General features: G+C 43.2%; 2 protein-coding genes across 7 annotated transcripts; one reads left to right on the top strand and one right to left on the bottom strand.

The window, feature by feature from the left end:
- Window positions 1-216: 216 nt before the first annotated feature.
- LOC133902072 (cytokinin hydroxylase-like) lies at window positions 217-2,766 on the bottom strand. Its single transcript, XM_062343649.1, has 5 exons — window positions 2,435-2,766; window positions 2,105-2,337; window positions 1,754-2,010; window positions 942-1,338; window positions 217-847 (listed from the first exon to the last, which is right to left on the bottom strand). Exons 1-5 carry the CDS (start codon window positions 2,712-2,714, stop codon window positions 428-430), a joined length of 1,587 nt encoding a protein of 528 aa, XP_062199633.1. The 5' UTR covers window positions 2,715-2,766; the 3' UTR covers window positions 217-427.
- A 7,399-nt stretch (window positions 2,767-10,165) lies between these two features.
- LOC133901267 (protein HHL1, chloroplastic-like) lies at window positions 10,166-12,347 on the top strand. Of its 6 annotated transcripts, none has more exons than XM_062342571.1 (5): window positions 10,166-10,557; window positions 10,900-11,037; window positions 11,349-11,396; window positions 11,747-11,934; window positions 12,055-12,347. In XM_062342571.1, exons 2-5 carry the CDS (start codon window positions 10,954-10,956, stop codon window positions 12,119-12,121), a joined length of 387 nt encoding a protein of 128 aa, XP_062198555.1. In that variant the 5' UTR covers window positions 10,166-10,557; window positions 10,900-10,953; the 3' UTR covers window positions 12,122-12,347. The 6 variants fall into 6 exon arrangements, with proteins under 6 accessions (XP_062198555.1, XP_062198554.1, XP_062198552.1 ...); XM_062342570.1 differs by having other exon boundaries at window positions 10,166-10,774; window positions 11,832-11,923; window positions 12,055-12,335; XM_062342568.1 differs by having other exon boundaries at window positions 10,166-10,774; window positions 12,055-12,334.
- The last annotated feature ends 10,037 nt before the right edge of the window (window positions 12,348-22,384 follow it).

Genomic DNA, 22,384 nt, shown 5'->3' with positions numbered 1-22,384 from the left:
TATATATATATATATCATATGGTCGTATATTATTTTATACTTACTGAACAAAATTTCAGTACTACTAAAGAAAATTACAATAATAAAACATGATTCAGTAGTTACTACTGAATTTTATTCAGTAAATATAGAATAATACGTTACAGCATAGATATAAAATAGCACTACTATATATATATGCGCCATCTAATTCAGCACAAAATAACTCCACTCCACTCTACTCAAACATAAATAATACTATAATAGCACACAGCATTAGCTGATAGCAGCTTGACCCACTGACAGACCGGCCCCACATGTCAGCAATCCGGAGGGGCCAATCGGAGAGCACAAAACCTCAACTTTTCTCTACAGCTGCAGCACGCCAAAGGTAGCCGAGAGGGAGGGGCGCGCCACACGACCAAAAATGGAATTGACAAGGCCTGATTCATGGCCGCAGCGGGCGGAGGTGGACGGGCACGCCGTGCTTGGGGCGGAGGGTGAGGACGTTGACCGGCGCGTGGCGGTAGTCGTCGGAGATGGTGAAGCGGAAGTGCGCGAGCAGCATGGCGAGCACGACCTTGGCCTCGACGAGCGCGTACGCCTGGCCGACGCAGTTGCGCGGGCCCGACGCGAACGGCAGGAACGCCGAGCGCCGCCCGCCGGCCGCGAACCGCTCCGGGCGAAACTCGTGCGCGTCGGGGCCCCAGATGGACTCGTCGTGGTGGATGGCCAGCACCGGGATCCACACCGACAGGCCACGCGGCAGGCGGAGCCCGCCGCTGAGCTGGATGTCCTCGAACACCACCCGCGGCAGCAGCGTCGCCGGCGGGTACAGCCGCAGCGTCTCGTGGATGATCATCTGCAGCTGCACGCACCAAATCAACCACATGGACATTAGCAATGCCGCCGCGCTAATGAACGTTCCACACGCACAGGAGCGCGCTTGTTTCTGCACGTACCACGTTGAGCTTGGAGAGGTGGTCGACGGAGGGCGGGTCATCGCCGCAGACCCGGGCTACCTCGGCGCGCGCTCTGCCCTGCCACTCCGGGTGCGTGGCGAGCAGCATGAGCGTCCAGGTGAGCAGCAGCGCTGACGTATCGTGCCCCGCGAAGAAGAACGTCTTGCACTCGTCGATCACCAGCTGCGCGTCGTAGCTGAACTGCTGGCCCGGCGCCGTCTCGTCCTTCTTCTTCTCCATCTCGGCCAGCAGCATGGCCAGGAGCCCCCGGCCGTAGGCCGACGTCGTCCGGCCCTCGTCGGCAATCTCCCGGCTCCGCCGGATGGACTCCATCAGCACTCCCTCCAGCTCGCCGTTCAGCCGCTTGATCTCCCTACTGTACTTGCTCGGGAAGTATCTGCACGGCAAGTCCAAGCACTGTCGTCACGTAGGTCAACACTTTTGTGCATGCAAAAATTGTTTACTGATTTAGGCGTACGGCAATAGGAGCACACGATGGAATCAATCCAGGCATCAAACAAATCGATGTCTCAAGTGGGTGCCAATCGGACAGCGATGGAATGCCACGCCGGATAATTAGTTGAATAATTGGTTTAATTAAGTATGATTACTAGCAAGAGCAAGAAGGATTAGCGTAGCTTAATTCCTTGATTAGCTTCAGGCCTGCGCATATGCGCGCGCAAACCAACAGGGGACCGGGACAGAGGTAGCGACAAGACCAGGTAAGTGAGTGAGCGTGTGCGTGAGTACGTGCGCGCGTTACGAAACAAGAGGGGCGGCAGGCGGCGGGCCGGGAGGGGATGGGAACTCACTGGCTGCCCGGGATCCAGAGGTAGCGGCTGGAGCGCGCGGTGAGGTGCTGCAGATCCTCGAGGAGGTGGAAGATGCGCTTGCCGGTCTCGTAGCTCGTATCGAACTCGGTGCGCGAGATGATGTCGCCGGCGAGCCTGGTCATGTACGCGCCGATCTCCACCTCGCGCTGCCCGCCGCAGCGTTCCGCCGCCGCCGCCGCCTCCCGCAGCGCCCGGATCGTCAGCTTCGTGCACTCAACCATGTGCCCCACGCGCCCCTGAAACGCACGTTACACACGGCCGGCGCCGTCAGCAACGCGGCCGGAGAAAAAGAATGCCAATGGCGACGGCGCACGCGGACGCGGTACGCACCTTGAGCTTGTCGGCCATGAACGCCGGCGCGACGATGTGTCGCTGGTGTGACCAGCTGGCGCCGTTGGCCATGAGCAAGCCGCGGCCTATGAAGTGCCTGGTCCCCTGTCGCTGCAGCCACGACTTGCCGGTGGCGTGCGCGGCATACTTGGACGACAGGAACTCCTTGATCAGCGCCGCGTCCGTCAGGCACAGCCGCGGCTCGCTCCCGTACGAGTACACGAACAGCTTCCCTGCAACGCACGCGCCAAAGAATTTTACCGTCGTCAGTACGCGCCGCAAGCGCAATGCGGTGGCCGGGGCGGGCGCTCTAGCCTCTGGTTATCTCACCGTATGTCTTGGACCAGAGCACGTAGTGCGGCATGAGGCGGCCGACGATGTCGTGACTCAGGGACGACATGTCGTCGGCGGTGGCCTGCGCCACGAGGACCGACACGTCGCGGAGGTTGCCGATGAGCGGGCGCGGCGGGGGCCCGTGCACGCCCTGCCTGGCCATGATCCGACGGATTCTCATTGGCGTCAGGAAGTAGCAGGACAGGGTGATCCACACGGCCCTCAGGAGCAACACAAGGAGAGGTGAGGTGATCACCATGAGAGCCACGAACGCCATTGGAGAAGAAGAGAGATAAAGATTTGGGGTTCTTGATTTTCCTTCCAGCTAGCGGCAGCCTGCAATGCAGGTTTCTTTCTCCGGGTTCTTGGCTATATTTATACACAATCTCCATAGAGGGGGGCGGATTTTATTAATTGCGTCGACAAAATCAAGCACTGTATCCTTTTTTTTGGTTAACTTTTTTATCAGTTTCGGCAACCGATTGGTTTCCTTCCATATTTTGGCAAATTATTTTCGTACTTGGCTCTGCGGCTCATTTATTTGCCAATATTTGGTCAAACACGCGTTTCCAGTTTGGCTACCAAATTCTGGCACGATAATTTTTGGCACAGTTTATGAGGTAAATTTAGCATCAAATCAAACAGCCCCTAACAACTTAACCTCGTTCATAGCATTAAAGCAGGGTTACAGAGTGAGGATATTACACTAATTACACTCTTCATTTGCTCGTTCGACAAACATCGCATAACACGCTTCCCCAGAAAGAAGATGAACTAAACATTGCGAAATGGAGCAAGTCATCTCATAAATCTAATGGTGTGAAGAAGTCTCACTTCTTTTCCACTTATAAGGAAGGCCATGTATGTGAGAAGGAGGTTTAAGGGAGAATTTGGTGTGAGTGAATGTGGGGCATGAATTGAATTGACAAGGTAATTAACACTATGGCACTCATTAATTTAGTACCAATTGATGTGGTCAGTGTAACTTGCCTCTAGGCAAAACTTATAGAAGCCACTTAAATATTGCCTCAGATAGAGATTTCTTAACTGACAGCATTCGATTGTAGCCATGGGTATAATTCATTTCAAGATCGGCAGAGATCAGGTGCAAAGACTAATTCTACATAATTTATGCGCCGCAATTACTTATTACTACCATACGCACTGGGTAAAAAAAAAGAAACACGGACTGGAGTAGGCCTGATGCATCACAATGAATTTAGATGGTTCCTCTATAGTAGAATATTATTCAATTTGAGAAAGTAAATAACTTTTGTGCGCATTGTCTGCCGTATTAGAGAAGAGACTACTCCCTTCGGTCATAAATAAATATTTTGGATAATACACGATATTCAATGCATAGTTTTGACCAATAGTTTCTATTAGAATATATTTATAAAATAAAATTGAATTTGTGATATTATGAAAATATTTTTCAAGATAAATCTACGCATATGATTTTAAAGTTTTCAAATTATATATTTTGGAAGTTATTGTTAATCAAAAATTTAAAAATCTGACCAAACCTTTTACAAAATGATATGTATTTATGATCAGAGAGAGTACATAGATAAAAAAAAAAAACCCTCCATGGACAAGTTCTAAAACTGAAGCACTCAAGGACAGAAGCATAACCTATAATGACACCAAATGCTCTAATTGTAAGACTATCCCTAATCATATTTCCTTCATTTTGTTTCCTTCCCGATTCCCTTCCCTGTTCTCATTCCCTTTATTTCCTCTCATCTCCAACAGCTTCCTTTCGAAGGGAATCGCGAAAGAAAAGGAGAGAGAATCCCGTCCTAAAGGGAATGACCCTGGAAATCCCGTCGTGAAAGGAACCGTGAAGGGAAATCGTTGGGAGCGCTGAAGGGAACGGGAATCCCTTCACGACGGGAATCTGGCCGTGAAGGGAATCCGTTGGGGGTAGTCTAAGGCTTCGACAGCACCATTGCTCTGCAGGCTTAGTTCAGAGTATCATCACATATAATGTTTCGACTGGTCAATCAATTAAACAATCCCATTCGGTGTGGCTTTATTCTGTAGTCCCCTCACCTGCACTTTCACCATAGATGATTCTGAGACGATGGTTTCTGATAAGAAACATTGTTTAGTGCAGCAAAACAAAGCAAAAGTCAAAAAGGAACATGAAATGGGGACAGGGAGAGCAATTTTGTTTCACAGCAAGCCTAGTTCTCTGCACCTGTAGCAACTTGGAGAAAGAATACAAAAGTTCTAGCCTCTCAGAAAACATTTTTTAGTGAATCCCTAACATATATATCAAAAAAAAGTTCAGTACGAACAGAAACAGCGTGGATGCGCTGTAGCCGATTGAAGCAAGTCTTTTCTCTGTACTTTTTTTTTTTTAACTCGCAATCGTAGCAGGTCGGTGCACCAGCGAACACTATTGCTAGTTACAGTTTAATCAGTTTGAGAAAAGGAGGTATTAGCAAGCAGAGATTGAAGAATTCGGGAGAATTAGTAGTACTTCTTATTGAATCATCTGAACATTTCTGAATTCAGGAGGAATAGTGTTACTTTCACTGAATCATCTGACTAATTTCTGGGTTCAGGAGAGTGAGTAGTAATTTTCATTGAGCCATCTGAACATTTCTGAATCCAGGAGGATGAGTGGTGAAACTGCGTTGGTGCATCTGAATTTTGAGATAGGATGTTACCACATTGTGCACGACAAATACGGGATCGTTGTAGTGAAGCTTGTCGCAATGATTGGTATTGAAACAATGATTGGAATTGCAGGTATTCCCATTTTGGGATATGCATAGTTGCAGCATGCAACCAAGCCATGGGCCAGGTCTCCGAGCTTCACTGTATCCTCATGGTGTGCACCTGAAGGTTGATGGATGAGGCTTCGAAAGACAGACAGATGATTAACTTATCTCCCAACTATAAAATCATTATGGATGATCTTGGTATCTGGACCTCAATAATGGTAAAATTATAAACCTGCGAGTATGCGATCTCATTTAAAAGCTTAAGCTATCGAGGAAAGACAACCCAATCATATTCAGACAACAACGGGCATAACCGAAGTCGTCAGACAACAACGGCCCTCGTTTCTTACGTTACCGTGCACATGCACAGCATCTTTCGTAGAAAGATAAAAATTCGCGAACAAATGCTACCGACGACACGAGACACACGAGAGCAGGTAAATGCGCCACAGCAACAAAGGTTCAGAGCAACGCTTTCATCGATTCAGTGCCAGATCGCGAGAGCCATCCGTGTCTCCACGCGATTCCTCAGCTGCACTCAAGGTATTTTCGGCTTCACTCACTGTCCCCCGTCGTCGACGTCTTCTTCCCGTGGTCAGCGTTGCTCAAAGGACACCGAGTTGCGACAACACTGTCTAACGTCGTGTTTATGTCATATGTCTTGACGTCATATGGCTTCATGCGCGCCTCACATGTCATCCTCATGTATTTTCTTATTTGTACATAACTAGTTATGTGTCCGTTCGTTGCAACGGGACGCTAAATATTTTCGCGCTATACCATCTCATATGCAAATCAATGAAGAGCATTAACCGATAATATATATGTATGTTTTTCATAAAAACCAGAAGGAAAGGGTTTCTTTATCGGCATACAAAAGTTGAAGGAAATTTCAGAAGATGGATCATAAACATCAAACAATTCAAATATCAAAGGATCCAGAAAAGAAAAATAGGTTCCCACAAGGCCAAATTGTAGTTATACCAAGACGGATCAATACCATCATCAGTACAAAGAATTAGCAATGATCAACAACCTGAACCTTCATTCTTTGATTCGACATTACTATATCCAAGTGCCTTTCATTCATCAGTGGTCGCTCCATATCTAGGCAATGTTTGAACCTGAAACGCCAGGTGCAATCTAGTATCTCTTGCAACCAAGCAAAAACGATAGAAGCTAAAATTACAGCACACACACACACAAAGGTGCGCACACATCAGAATGCAAGATTATTTTGTTTCATTTTTCAAGAGAAAGACTGCACCTGTGATCCATCCCAGCTGGCCCCAGTAGACACTGCGAACCCACCCTCGCCGAGCTTGTTGTCATAATTGAAATTGTTCGTTGCCAATTGAAGCTCCTTCAAAGAGAAGATCCGCCACACGGTGTCCTTCTTCTTCCTCCTACCAGGTTCAGCCCTAAGAAGTCAACAGTAAAATAGAATATTTGAGTACCTACCAGATTGTACAATAAAAAATGCATTTTGAACAAATTACATAGTTCAAGTTATTTCCAAACTAAATTGTCATCACCTTTAAATTTTCCATCTTATTTTAGTATCAACAAGGTTTTGAGGCAGGAAAAAAATTATAAAATCCTAAAACAGCCTCTGGCACCCAAATTGTTGTCCTTGCTAACAAGGTTTGAGGAAAGATAGAAATTTGAAAAATCCTAAACCAACCTCTGGCACCCAACTTGCTAAGCTAGGCTGAACTCAATCCAATTGTACCACCACACATTGACATCCTGCATCAGTGTGAGGTTGGTGATAGGATAAGCAACAGAACTACCATGTGTGCCAATGGACCATATATGCCGCAAACAATGGGCTGGATTGGAGAAGTGGAAAGCAGTATTATCTATACAATTTTCATGTTTGCAGATATGTTTTCCATCAAATCTAGATGCAATTATCAGGTTAAAATTTTATATTTGTTTTTTGGAGTTCTACTAAGCTAACTTCTCTACCTTTTCTAAACAATAAAAAAACATGACGCTAGAGATAAACAAGTCACCAAGCAAATACTTGGGAAAAAACATAACAGAGACTCCAACTCTTAATAATCAGTTAACCACTAATCGTAGATCGATGTCATCTATATGAATTGCATTTCCACAGATCATACAAAACAGCCTCCCATACGGATGGTACTGTATAATCAAACAGACAATGTAAATAAGCAATCAACTTTCACAACGAGCAGGTGAACGTACGGGCCGCACCTACCAGCACAAGGTGCGGCTAGGCCGGTAACAACTCAGAGCCCACAACCACGGAAGAGGCTTAGAGATAAGGCTCTCATCTATCTTCAGTTAGTTTAGATAATTTACTTAATTATCAAATTAGCTCTAGATTTTTATAGAAAAAGATTTGTTAGTCGGTTGGATTAGATCATGGTTATTGGGGCAGCTCTATATAATGAGTGGCAAGGTTTCCATTAAGCAAATATTAAACCCAGTTCCATCTAATTCGGTTCCTCAAATCCTCCTTCAGAGGGCGAGTACACTTCCACCATTTGCTATCCAACATCCAATCCACAAGCTATATCATTAACAGTTAACAGTGTGCACATAAATGGTACGAGAATGGGATTATAAAGTCTCCTGGTATAGGAACCACATCATTCCCTTGATGCAGAACCCAAGCTAAAGCTAACTGAATAGGGCTACACTGGTGCTTCTTTGCCAGGCCTTCCATTTTCAGATAAATTTGCTTGTTCTTCTCCATATTTTCTGCTATGAACCTAGGATGCCCTTGCTGACAGAACCAAAGTGAAAATGCCTAAGTAAGCTGGTATAATTGAAATGACTGATGCACTCCTTCAGACAGAAATGATACCTCAAGGCAGATTATATTCGTACCAGGTTGGATTCAGCAGACACTTGTTCTGTCATTCCTCTTCCGCCAAAAAAACCCTCGTCTGATTGGACTGTATGGAACAATTCCGACTCCCAATTCTCTAGAGTACACAACATATTTATCAAAATAGATGATATATTAGTGTATTTGTCAATTTAGCATGTATATTCGGCAACTCGCATATCGAAAATCCAATTTCAACACACGAGCACCGAAAAACCATAGTCCTAGCAATTTTCGGCACCTAAGATGATGAATACAGTAATGTGCAATGTATTCAGCATCTAATATACCAAATATAGTACTACTCATCATATTCAGCATCTCAGATATCGAATACGGACTCCTGTTGCTATGCACTGAAGAAAGAAGCTAGAAGAAGAAAGGTAAAAGCGGTTGTACGTGTGCATTTAAGTTTTTTATTTAACTCTCGATTTTATTTGAAAGTATAAAAATAGTTCAAAAATTCTAAAAATTTTCATGAGTAAACTATAGCTCACTAGCAACCCATTTTAATTAGTTTGATATAAAAAGCTTGAGCCAATATTTAATTAAAATTCTCCAAATAATCCTACTTTTATAAATTCTAGCAATTTTTAATGCCTCAAATAAATTCCAAACAATCTAGAAAAAATCACTAATATTCTTCTCATGTGATGTACTAATGTATAAAAATATTTTCAACCTAGGTTATTTAGTGAAAAGTGAGTTCTTTGTAATGCTCTATTTATATTTTTTTTTATTATTTCATGTGATCTTCTCTTTTTAATTCAATTTGAATAAAAATAAAGGCATTCATTCATATTGATACATAGAAAAGAAATCAAAAATTCACTAATATTCTTCCAATGTGATGCATGTCAAGTTAACAACTACTACTAAGATAATAAATCCAGATACTTAAGAAGTATAGAATCTAGCAATTACGAATATATATTTACATTCATCTTTTCAATGTAGGTAGTAATATGACAAGTTTTAATATTTATCAATTAAATATGGCAAATGATATATTCAAAATTTAAACAATCAAATAAGGAGCATACAGATGAGATGCCATCTCTCAAAGTAGGAAGAGATAATCAAGGAAGAAATGAACCACAAAGAACAGCAAGAAGAGGCTTAATATTAATATGAGAGATTACTTGATGTTTTCAGCTTGGTAGAGGCGACAGATTAAATGGAGCATGTTTGAATTAATCTGAGAACCAAGGTTTTGTGCATGTTTGAATTTTTTTTATTTAAATTGAATTGAAAAGATAATATCACATAAAATGATAAAAATGTATATAAATTGAGCATTACAAAGCCTTAATATTAATCTAAGAATCTAGGTTTTGTGCATGTTGAATTTTTTTATTCAAATTAAATTAAAAAGAGAATATCACATGAAATGATAAAAATGCATATAAATAGAACATTTCAAAGGAACTCACTTTTTCATAAAATAACCTAGGATTAGAAACATTTTTATAAATTAGTAGATCACATGACAAGAATATTAGTGATTTTTTCTAGATTTTTGAGAATTTACTTAAGGCATTAAAAATTATAGAATTTATAAAAGTTGGTTTCTTTGGAGAATTTTACTTAAATATTCACTCAGATTTTTCGGATCAAAATAATTAAAACGTGTTTGTAATGAGCTTTAGTTTGTTCATGAAAATATTTAGAATTTTTAGATTATTTTCATACTCTCAAATAAAATTGTAAGTTAAATAAAAAACTTTTTCATGTGAGTGCACAGCAGAGGCGTACAATGGCGTACAACGTGAGGGGCTACGATATTTAGTACCTAAGATGTGAAAATCATATTTTTGGTAAATAAAATATCGAATACACATACTAAAATTATAAATACGATAATTTATTATCTATTTTTATAATATATAATATTTATGCTATCTATTTTTAGATTTTAGCAATAGAACAGTGATTCAAACAATATGAGTCATACGACTATTGCCCAACCAAAATGAAAAAAAGCAACGAGATCGCCAGATCTCGCCTAAGGGTGAGGATGCACTTTCTTCACGCGTGCTAGGGATTTAAATCCTCTAACTTCACATCGGTTAAATCAGATGTGAACAATAATTTACGAGTAATAAACAGTAGCTTCAAAGCTTCTCAGGCCATCTCCAGCAGTGTCTATTTCCGCTCCGCAAACTACTGTAGCGCTTGGTTTGCCGTCGAAGGCGTCCGCATCGGTCTCCAGCAGAAGCCATATCGAGTGGAACAGGGAAGCGGGGAGGGGGTTGGCGTCGGCAAACTTGCGGAGAGATGCGGCGGCCGCATCCCTGTTCGCGAGGTGACTGAAGAAGTGGCCGTTGCTCTCGCGGAGAGGCGGAAGTGGAGCTGACGAGTTTTTGCAGAGGCGAGGTGGGCGGCTTCGGTGGCCGGCGGAAGCGACCACCATCCGGTGAGCCGGCAGACGACGCAGATCCGGCGACCGCCCTCGAAGCTTTCCCACCGTCCGTTTGCTCGGCCGCCGTAGGAAGACCGTGGTCCTCCCCAAGCCTGTGGTAAGTCCTCCTGTCCCAATCCATGTCTTTGCGTGACGGACGTTTCCTTGTTACGGCGGCGCCACGGAGGTAGCCACCGAGGTGCGCGCTGGTGGTGGAGGCCCGAGGCAGGAGCTGGTCGGAACGGCAGATGCAGCAGCAGCGGCGCGCGCCGCAGCTGCCCAAGATCGAGGACGACGGCAACCCGCGCTTCGTCATGTTCATCCGCACTGCAAATGTCAGTGCCTAGCTCTAGCTGATGTCTCCACCCGTTGATTCGGTTCCTGCTGCTTCTCGATTTCGTTCTGCAGTTTCCATCGCGCGCTGCAAACAGATCGATCAAGATTTGTGCTTTTTCTGAAGGTCTACTTCTGGTACCCGCTCAACGTCGTGACCGGCGGAACGACGGCGAAGATCATGCTCGCGTCCAAGGACAACTTCCTCGGCAAGTACATCTACAAGGACACGCTCGCCAGGAACCTCGCCGCCGTCATTTACAAAGTAATTAACAATATCAGCAGCTGTTTTCTTTGCTTTACACTCTCTAAGTGGTCATTTTGTTTCACTATCTTGATAGACCATATATAGGCGTCTACTTGTTCTTGCAGCAGAACTCCAATTACTACAAGCAATTAACTACAACTACTATTAGCAAGAAACTACTACTTGTAATTAACAACTGACTGCTTTGATATGTCTGTCCAAGAAAGGATGAAGATGAGATTATAGACACAGCAAAAGCGCAGTACCGTATGTTGAAGACCGTGTGTTGAAATGGACAATTGCAATTTACTTCACTTTTGCATGGGCAGGAAAATGGAAACATAAGATCTGCGCTGATGACAAGTAATGTGATCGAAGTACGTTTCTTGGATTTTCTGGATTCTATCACGGTTTATCATAGATAATATTCTAATTAAGACCCCATTATTAGTTCTTGTCAACCATGATCTTGCTTTATCCTAAGCTCACTCCTGAGAGATTTGACTCAACAAACTGTGGTCTGCTACGATAAATTTCAAATGATCAATAGTAGCTCAAGATATAGTGTCTTGGAAAGTTCTCCTGTGCAGAAGTAACCTCCACATGAGAATGGAAATAGCATCTTTGATCATCTAAAAAATGCATCTTTGATAGCAATGTTCAAATTTTCGGTAGACATGTTTTGAGCATTCTGGTAAGTCATTAACAGTAAGACTATTTACCTCAGCTTTCAAAGAAGGACGAGCTCAAAACTGTGGTTGACAAGGTGAAGGACTTCTTTGGTGAAGTAACTACTGAGCTCCTTTGCGCAGATCACAGGGTCTGCTCTCAGCAAGGATGCAGAGCAAGCAGAAGGGGAAGAAGAGAAATTCCGCTCAAAGAGACGAAAGAAGCGGAAGTCAAAGTAGGGCCTCAGTGAGTACATTCAGACTTGTTTCACCAATGTAGCCGGCTTATTTGTGTAAACGATTATCTTCGTTCTATAGCCATAAAACATTTGATCTAATCGCGTGATTTCCCGTTTACATCTTGCAGAGACGGAGGGATGATTCTATCACTTAGCACATCAGGGGCCGTCAGACAAGCAAAGCAGGATCTGTGATTTTGCCGTGTCCCAAACTAGAGCTGCTCTGTAATTTCTCCAGCTTTAATTTTTTGCAAAGAGAATGTGTAACCTCCTTGCGACTGACGAGTTGATTCCTTCTCACTAAATCTCGCAAATTCTGGCGAGGGGGTACAGTTGTATATTGATTTCATTTCTTGATAGTTGAAAAGTGGAGTGGTTGTACAGCGCGAAATTGAGATAATATGGTCTTGCGACTGAACTACCTTGCTGGAAACAGAATGTCACACCTTGGTGAAGTCCGCAATTTCCACTGGTAGTTGATGAAGGTGTTGATAGCACTTTATGTAGGTCAAAAGGACAATTAAATTGCACTTAAGAAGCAATGCACAAAACCACCGATATGAGACTTGAAATAGAATAGGTTCGCAACAGAATAAATGTCCATGAGACAGATTTCCGAATAAATAAAATTCTTCTCATTTATTTTAACCGTGCCATTCAATAGCCGTTGCAACGGAAACATGTGAAAAAACGATGCTGCTATGGCGGTTATGGCGGTTGGGCAAAAAATAGTTTAATATAGGGGAGAGAAGATAGTGGATAAGATATAGAGTAGCTGTTGGAGATGGATGGAATGAAGTATGCTGTAATAGTGATAGAGGATGCTGTAATAGTATTTTAGAGGATGAAATTTTGAGGTAGCTGCTGGAGATGGCCTCAGGTCGCTAGTTGGGTAGCTGAGGCCTGAGGCTAAGCATGTGTTGCTGTTGCGATTACCGAGGATGCATCGGGGCAGGCAGGGATCGAACAAGGTCACATCCATATCTTATGCATGTCCTTCCTTGTCCTTGTCACAGTCGAGCCGTGGTCATGCTTTTTGTTACGTGTATCATACTCGAGTCATTCTAATAAAATTTTATTAAAAAAATACAAAACCTCTAAAATCACTTGTATTTTGATTTTTCTCTACAAATTATTTTATTGTAAAAAAATCCTTAAAGGTTCGACTTTGTTGAAAAACATTCTAAAAATTTAAAAAAATCATTAAAAAATCTAAAAAACTAGAAACAATTCTAAGTCCTTATGTGATTTTTTTAAAAAATAATATCCGTTGCATCATATTTTATGGAGAGTAAGTTTGCAAAAAAAGAAAAATATGCAGCTCATTTATTAATTCGAGTTAAATGTATAGTTAATTATTTACTCATCCAAAAATTATGAAACAAATTGTTTTAGTCTTCTTACATGATCCTCTATCTTCTAAAAATACATGAAATCTTGAAATAGTTATTGTAACATGCAGGATTGAGTAAATGTGTTGCAGATAAATTAATTCATAACTAATCCATAACACCCCAAAATTAGTGAAACTACTTTTATTAGTTTACCTAAACAATGATTTGTGTAGGAAAAATAATGGTAGACATGATAAAGTTAAAATAACATGAGTTAACAAATGAGTTTCACGTTTTTCTTTTTTTTCCAAACTTCCTCTCCATGAAATATGATGCAAATGATATTATTTAAAAAAACAATTCACAGAAAGTCTTAGAATTGTCTATAGTTTTTTTAATAGAATTTTTAATTTTTAATTTTTTTAATTTTTAGAGGGTTTTTTTTGCAACAAAGCCAAACTTTAGGGGTTGCAACAAAACAACTTCTGGGGGAAATCAAAATCCAAGTGACTTTTAGAGATTACATTTTTTCCTTTCATTTAAGAGAGTTTTAGCTTCTAGCACCACGTTAGATTTTAAAATTATAGTTTCTACATTAGATTTTAAAGTTATAGGTTATAATAAAGTTGTATAAGTTATTATTTTTATTTTAAAATAGAAATAAAATAATTTATCTAAATATTTTTTTAGTGTACCTATCGCTCCATCTTCATGAATTCCTAAAGTTAGGAATACCCGCCTTCTGTTGTGATACATTTCCAACTTCTGCTGTGATACAAATTTAGTCATTGACAACATTATTATTATTATGGCGTAGAAGTACATTTCTCTGGCAAGGCAAAAACCTAAAAATAGAAAACATACGTAACTGTATTTGCTAAAATAGATAATATATCAATGTATTTACAAATCTAGCATCTATATTTAGCACCTCAAACACCGAAAAATCAATTTCGGTACTGAAAACTCCTGTATTTGGCACATGTGGTGCCAAAATGATACTGTTCATCGTATTCGGCACCTCAGGTGCCGAAAACTCCCTATATTCGGCACTTAAGGTGCAAAATACGATGAACAGCGTCGTATTCGGCACCTCAGGCCGACCAAAAGCGATGGTCGCGTCGTTTCGGTTTTGTCGCCTTTTTGAACCCATGCGCTTCCGTGTTTCACTATAAAATATTAGTGGGCTAGTTTTATAGCACAATTTAGTTTTATCAGGGCACGAGCGAATAAATAAAGAAAAGAACTAGATGAGTAAGTGTGTCGTAATTTTGTCAATATTTTATATTTATTTAATGTATTTGTGTAGGTAAATTTTTAGGAAAGTAACGTCGGGAGGATATAAAATATAATTCGACGAACAATAATAGTTGTGAAGTACGATTATCATATACACAGTAGATGTTACATATGTTAATAAACATTATATGTGATATGAGGTTTTTCGTTGCTGCACGAATGGATTCTAACCATAAAGATATGACGACAACAAACGTTGGCATATACGATATGTCTAAAGACTAACTTAATAGGGTGCCGCTGCTAAATCAAACATGCCTTAGGGAATAAAAATAGACTGGGTTATAATAGATACTCTCTACTGAGTACACCTAGGATATTTGCCCTTTCGCAAGGCATCGGGGCCCTCCGCTTTAGCGCGACGGGCACTCTCCTACTTCCTTTCCCTCTCTGCTTCGCGTGCCTCAGCCGTGGTACGCTCCTTTGCTGCCTTCCTCATACGCTCCTCCTCCTGATACTTGAATCATAGTTCCTCCTGCTGTTGCTCGTAGTCCCGACGTTTGTATGCTTCTGTAACACCCGATTTTAAAGGAACAAAACCAGGCACAACACATGTATGCCAGGATCAATTTTCATACATGCGTTTACATCATCAGTGTATCGTTACAGTGTCAAATTACAATAACGATAATAACTATTACAAAAGGACCCGAGGGTCAAAAAGAAAACACAACGGAACTAAAAGGTCTTCAGCGTCAACGGGGCTTCCATCTTCCATAGGCGTCAACCGGGGGCACGCGAACCTAGAACACCAACTCCGGGTCGAAGTTGTCCTCATCGAAGGAACCGGCTTCAATGACGGCTTCTGAACAGCAGCAGGATGCAAGAAAGAAAGGGAGCAACGGGTGTGAGTACAAAAATTGTACTCCGCAAGTGTAGGGAAAACATGTTATGGGGCTTGAGTCAAGGAGAGGTTAAACATTGGTTAACTGCACTAAGCAACTATGACCTGCCTATGACTCCAATAACATACATCCTATTTACTAAGTGTGGAGACACAATTGTACAAGAAGGAATAACTCATCGGATTCCATCCGATTACCAAGACTCACCAGATACCCCATATCCGGTTACCAAAACTCACCAGGTAACCCCATTACCTGGCTACCCGACCATCCATACCAGAACCCGGATCCCAGCTAATCCTAAAGAAGTCCAAGCTCGCTCTTGTCCGTGAGCACGGCTGATCGACCAGATTGATACTCTACAGAGTTTGCACAGTTTTCCCCACAAGTCGTGATTCCCGTGTTGCTTCACACTTCCGGGGTGTGGAGTCAGGGTCTCACTACAAAGCCTTTACAAAGCTCCCGCCGACTTGTAGGCACCCACTGAGGTTTCACCGCTAACAGACGACTAAGTCGCTGCAGAAGCCCCCTCTTGTGCCACTACTCCGTCCAATGGTGCCCACAGAATCGAAGGGTGACTAATTAGTCGGCCAGGCCGTACCCATATAGACCTCATGGTTGTGCGAATTCACTTGGTTACATGTTCAAGAACCGGTCCTTAGGACCCCACACAGGAGCAAACACAAGCCTGCTATAAGCACCACCTCAAACCAACCATCCTGTTAGGATCCCTATACCATGTTGCTACAGAAATTACCATTTTTGAATATTATTGCATAGTTCATTAGTTAATATTTCTCCCAACCTTGACTGCACTAGCATGACTACCCATTTTAGCCCATGATACTCCAACGGCGACAAGGAATATTCATATAAAAACTAGTAAACCCTAACATGGGATTCCCGATTCGACAAGCATGCAATGAAGGATAAAAACTACACCTGCAAATCCTAAAATAGGGTAAAAATGCTCAAGGGCACTTGCCTTCGACCGGGGGGGGGGGGGGGGTTGCTCAAAGTCTTCAAACCCTAGATCTTGCAGATTCTTGAACTAATCACCTCCTAATCTTCATACCGGAAAAACACACAAGGAAACCTCTAAGAACAGTACATCAAACAGTACCAAAACTATGCAAAAAAAACCCTATAAAAAGATTCTACACGTCACTACAAACATTAGGGCACGGAAAACGTCTAAATTGGAGCTACGAGCTAAAAGTTATGCGATAAACAAGATTAGGGTTACATTTGTAAAAGAAAGGACTTATTTTAAATAAAAATAGAGAGGTTAGGGGCCTTTATGCAAAATAGAGGGACTTAATTATAAATATGGAGAAGTTTAGGGACTAGTTGCAAAAAGACATGGGCTCTTGGTTAAATTTAGGAAAGTACAGGGGTTTGTTTTGCAAATTTGCCATTATTCCCGAATTAAAACAAATAGGAATATTACTGGGTAAAGGTTTGCTGATGTGGCACTGCCACGTAGGCAAATTGGATGAGGTGGCTGGCTTATGTGGCGCTGAGGTGGCTGATTTGGTGACTTGGAATAAGTGGACACATGTCTCCACGTGATTAGCCCATCCGAAGAGGTATTCTAGCTTCTAATCGTGGCCCTCCAAATTGGATCGGACGATGGATAATTGAGGGGGGGGGGGGATCCTGCCGGCTTCAGAGGAGAGCGGTGGTGGTGGAAGCTTGGTGGCGGCGGTGCTCTCGCCGGAGAAGCGGCAAACCTCGTCACCAGGCAAGGGGATCGACGGCGAGCGGCGGTGGAGAGAGAGGGGAGGGCGGTGAGCTTACCCCGAGCACAAACGGCGACGGAGAGGGCTCGAGGCGACCGGGTGATGGAGCGGATGGCGGCGGTGGTCGGTGCGGCGTTGGGAAAGGGCTCCGGCGGCTGAATCGACGACGACGTGCCTCGGAAAAGACTCGGGGAGGTTCCTTCAGAGCCGAAGAACGGTTCAAATCGGCCGGAGGTGGCGCATACGCACAGAAGGGCGACGGTGGCGCCACCTCGCCGGAATTGAGGGAGAAGCCGGCGCCACGGTCGAATCTGAGAGGGATAAAGAGGGAAAAAGGGTGGGAAATGTTTGGAAAGTTGCAAGGAAGGAGGTGGCCGGCTTAAATACACGAATGGGGAAGGGCACCGATTGGAATTTGGAGAGAAACGGCTGGTGGCAGTGGCGTTCAATGGTGTTGGTTTCTCGCTTATAGAGAGAGTTTAAAGAGGGGGAAACGATGGGGGGCTCTTGATTGAGTGTCAAGGCATTGATGTCGGTCGTTTTGGGGAGGGGAGAAGGTGCGGGGAGGCGCGGAATCGGTGGCGGCCGAGCGAAAGGGATCGAGCCGGCGGGAGGTTGAAGAGGTGGAGCTGGCTCGGGAAGGGTCGACAGCTCGGTTCGGGCGCGGTGGCTAGCGGCTCGGCGCAGCGGCTAGCGGCTTGGCGCGGGGCCCGCACGACAGAGAGGGAGCCGGGGAGGGGGCCGGCTCAGGAGCGGCAGCAGGCCGGCTCGGCCAATGGGCTGGCACGGGGAAGGAAGAGGCGGCCCACGCGGGAAGGAGAAAGGGGAGGGGAGACAGGCCGAGGGAGAGAGAATCGGCCCAAAGGCATTTTTCTTTTTAGAAATTCCTTCTCCAAATTGATTTCAGCACATTTTCAAAAGGGGTTTTTAAACGAGCGACAACTAGCGCAATTTTGCAAACTTTTTCCACGCATAAAAAAAAACTATTGCATCTACAACGGCATGAATGCATTAAACATATAACCTATGCCAAATAAATTTAGAAATTAATTTCCCTATTGAAAAAAAAATTCAACCACCTAATTAAATTCTAGCAAAATTTTAAATTATTGCAAAAATTGAAATTTGGGGTGTTGCAGCTTCCCTCCTACATCGCATGCTCATATCGATCCACCGCTTCTGGTGTGTATTTTGCTCCATGTCCAGCCATTCCATGAAGTCATAGATAGGTGGAGGAGACTGGATAAATGAAATAAGAGGATAGATTAGTAAGATAGTGCATGAAATCATACGGAAGGTGCCACATTAGTGATATACATCGCTATACCGATGGGTACTCGTACGGTCCATATCGAGACTTGTCGTATTGGTAGTTGGCACACATAAAAAAATTAACGTAGGCAATAGGTGTAGGAGATGTCATAGGACTCGCGAAGCTTACAAGAGTCGCCACAGAAGCACATCAACTGTTCGACCTCCTAGAGGATGAAAATCCCCCAATGTTTCTTGGGTAGGCTTGATGGAGCTGAGCAAGACATTACAGTTGAGAAAGCTGAGGAATGAGTGGTCTATCAATGGATGAGGTGGGGGTTATTTATGTTGGTTGGGGGCTAATGCATGGACTGAGTGCATGGACTTAGCTGGGGGCTGGAGCATAAGATTCCCTGTGAAAACTGAAAAAAGCTACGACATTGATGCTTGATAGAAATTCCCTATAAAAGCTGTTGCTTGGTATGGTTATTTCATTTTGCAAAAGTTCAGCAATAAGTTATTGTTGCCTCTGCATGGAGGTATAGAATCCTATGAATGCATTCCCTATGACAGCCATTGATTTTGAGTGGGTGTAAAAGTAATATCTATCCCTTTGATCTTAATCCAAAGTCGAAGCCTGCTTTAAGTATTCATCCTAAAGCAAGCACAACCCGAGGTTAAACGGTTCATACAATCACATTGTTGATTTTAGAGTTGCAATTAATATTAGTCTCCGAGGTGCTGGTGATATATTAACGTGTTTAAAACCTGAGTTCACAAATATCTTTCATATGTTGAAAAGAATTGTGCTTGGAAAGTACACTAATATAATAAACCTACCATCACATTGATTAGACAAATAGTTTGTAAATAAAATAAATAGTCTTGCCTGCCATTTGCATAGTTTATAGTGCATAGATGTTGAATACCTAGATCATGTCAAGATGGTGGAGGAAAGTGGTGACGTAAATTAGCAGACGAATGCCAGCTGTGCCAGTCAATGATATTATGGTAAGATGGTTGTCGTCTCCAAGGTAATAATGAGAAGTTCTAAGGATGGGTACCAGCAAATTCACAATCATTTTTAGGGTCATCAATGTACTCTGGAGATGGAGGCCTTGGATGGAGGGGTTATTGTTGCATGAAATCGTCATCGTCATCGTCATCTTGAGCTGTCACAGTAGCAGGATGCCCTATTTTCTTATTTGTTGTACACCATCTCGATGTGGTGCGTGAACGTACTCTTACAATGGTCATTGAACCTTTCATGTATTACTGCTGGAACGTCGAGGCATTAGGGGCATGAAATCATTATCCTCATCGTCCTCGCTATTTTCTAGATTAGTACTAGAGGGTGCCTCTGTACCTCTTAAGTTCATTGACCGTCATCGTCTTCTACGCGAACTAGGCATGACACCCCGCCAAAGAGCATATACATCACCAAGAAGTTTGTGATGTCTTTGTTGATCAATTGTGCATCTTCTGGGAACGCCTAATGCAAAAGAGGAGCATTCGAATCAATGGAAAAAAGATAAGTAGGGTAAGCACATAGGAAATTACGAACCTGAATGTGAGATGCATACTGGTCGAATAACATCACTGTCGCTCTTTGCCTCCTAGAGAAACATAGAAGATTTATTAATCCTTCACTGCAACATTATGGCTCTATAACAAAGCACGAATCCTTGATTATTTAAGAAACATTAAACAAGTATTAAATATCACATTTATTTGACAAATATTACATAAATGTGTGCCAAAATTATTTGACAAACATTACATAAACTAAAAATAATTAAATTAACAATACAATGAATAATACATAATAGGAATTACTACAACCATAAAGGCAATAATACATGTGTCGTTAACAAGTACAAGTGCGCCGCATGCAATCCCAATGAGTGTACGCGTCTAGTAGGTGTGTGGCACTCATCTCAGTGGCCTATGCTGGCCCCTGCCTCGTGTTCCATTGCTCATCATCATCAACATTCTGCTCCGTGGGACCCCCACCGAACGTGTATCCCTCCCCGCTAACTCTGTCTTGCATGTACCATGAAGAAGGATCCTCATCCGGTAGTGTGGATGCCCCTAGAACGTGCTTTGACGAAGTTCGGTGTGCCGAAGGCTCACCCTGCTGGTACCACTATGAACCCCCAAGTGCATCAAGATATTGGGGATACTGTGAGTTGAGGAGCTCGATGAAGCTGGCGGTCTGCATTGCAGTAGCGCAGTCAAAATCACACATGCCGCTCCAGTCAGGCATCTGCTACGTGTAGTCGACGATGTCTTCGTGATGAGTCGATGCTGTAGGTGGAGATGTCAGCGTAGCTTGAGGAGGTTGTGTCCACTACGGAGCCTGTGAACCCAGTGTACACTACTCGGGCGCAGGAGCCTACGTGCACTCCTCGCGATGCTCTACAGCAGAAGGTGTCTCTCGTGACTGTGCCTGAACGGGTTCATCACAGGCACTGGACGAGCGCCTACTGTGGGAGGTACATGACGGGTCCATAGCTAGGTCATACCCCTTCTAACGCGGGATATAACCACCTAGACCACGTATAGCGGACATAAAGCGGGACCCTCTCATCCTCATGTAGTCACAGAGAGCATTCTGATCCCTCCACGTTGATGACCCACTTGCTTCCCTACAAGCTTGCTTCGCCTACGTATACATCTCGTACGCCTCTTCGGTCTGTATAAGATGAGGGTCATGTCAGTAATACAAAGGTTTAACCAATAAAAAATGTTATAAGTATCACAACAATTACCACAATATGAAGAAGATGGGCACAATCCTTGGGGGAGGGTCTGGGGTCCGAGTGTACAAGTTCGCTGAGTAAGGTGGCACGTGTGCGAGGACGGTGCTACGAAAGGTACTCACAGTACGTGGTGTCATCATATTGTCTAGCAGAAACGACGACATCCACCGCTGACTTCGTTCACCTCTATAGGTGCTCGGCATTCACTGGTGCCCATTCTCATATGCCTCTGCCCCCCTATACGCTCCTCCTGTACATGAACAAAACAGTTATAATTTATTAACATGGATCACCAAAGGTACTAGTACTACCTACAATAATACACTTACTCATGCGCTCGACCGACATATCGTGGAGGTGGTACTGGCACCACCTGTCGGTATCCGAACTGCCTCTGTACACACTCAGGACATTATGCTTCCACACTTTTCATTTACAACGAGAAGTATTTGGTCATCTATAAGTCTGAGTCACACCAATAATATGATGCGATGAGCTCTCTAGTTGCAATTACAGCCACTTGTGTCATATGCCATGGATCGCACTCCATGAGATCTGCGTTAAGGACATCCAAATCATTGATCACCTATGAGTAGCTATCATGGTCTTGTTGTTGACTCCATCTTAACTTGGCATGCATCCATCGATAGCCTATCGTAGGCCTCATATTATCTACAATGCCACTAGAGATGGGGATTGGATACTAGCTCTTGAGCACTTAAGGCCGACAAACTGGGTAGTACTCCCAGCCCCATAGTTATAAGAGGTGTAGGTAGCATGTAATTGATCCTCTTTTTTGTGATCACTGGGTTGCATCACACAATCCTCTGTACGTGGCAGACAGCACAATAGATCCCCAACTGTAAGATGTCGGCTCATAAGAATGTGACGCGAGCTGACTTGCTAATCATACAATATGGGGGACGATATAATCGTCTATTGTATTGTAGAACATGATGCATCCTAGTAGGACATACAAGTACATCTCATAGTGTTGTAAAACTATGGCCTCGTCCACATCCGGTGGACATGGGTCGAACTATGGTGACCCATGAATCCAGGACATGGAAAGATCAATATTCTTCTTGTCATATTGCATACCAAACCTACAAGATACAGATGGTCAATGAAGCTTGAATAACACTACAATATTTGAAGTGCATTACATAATAAATAATTATCTGCCCTCAACGTAACATTTCCACTGCTCCTTTGCTGGTCGTGA

This window comes from Phragmites australis, chromosome 20 (genome assembly GCF_958298935.1).
Source record: "Phragmites australis chromosome 20, lpPhrAust1.1, whole genome shotgun sequence".
NCBI lineage: Eukaryota > Viridiplantae > Streptophyta > Magnoliopsida > Poales > Poaceae > Phragmites > Phragmites australis.
This window is presented reverse-complemented; position numbering and strand designations above follow the sequence as displayed.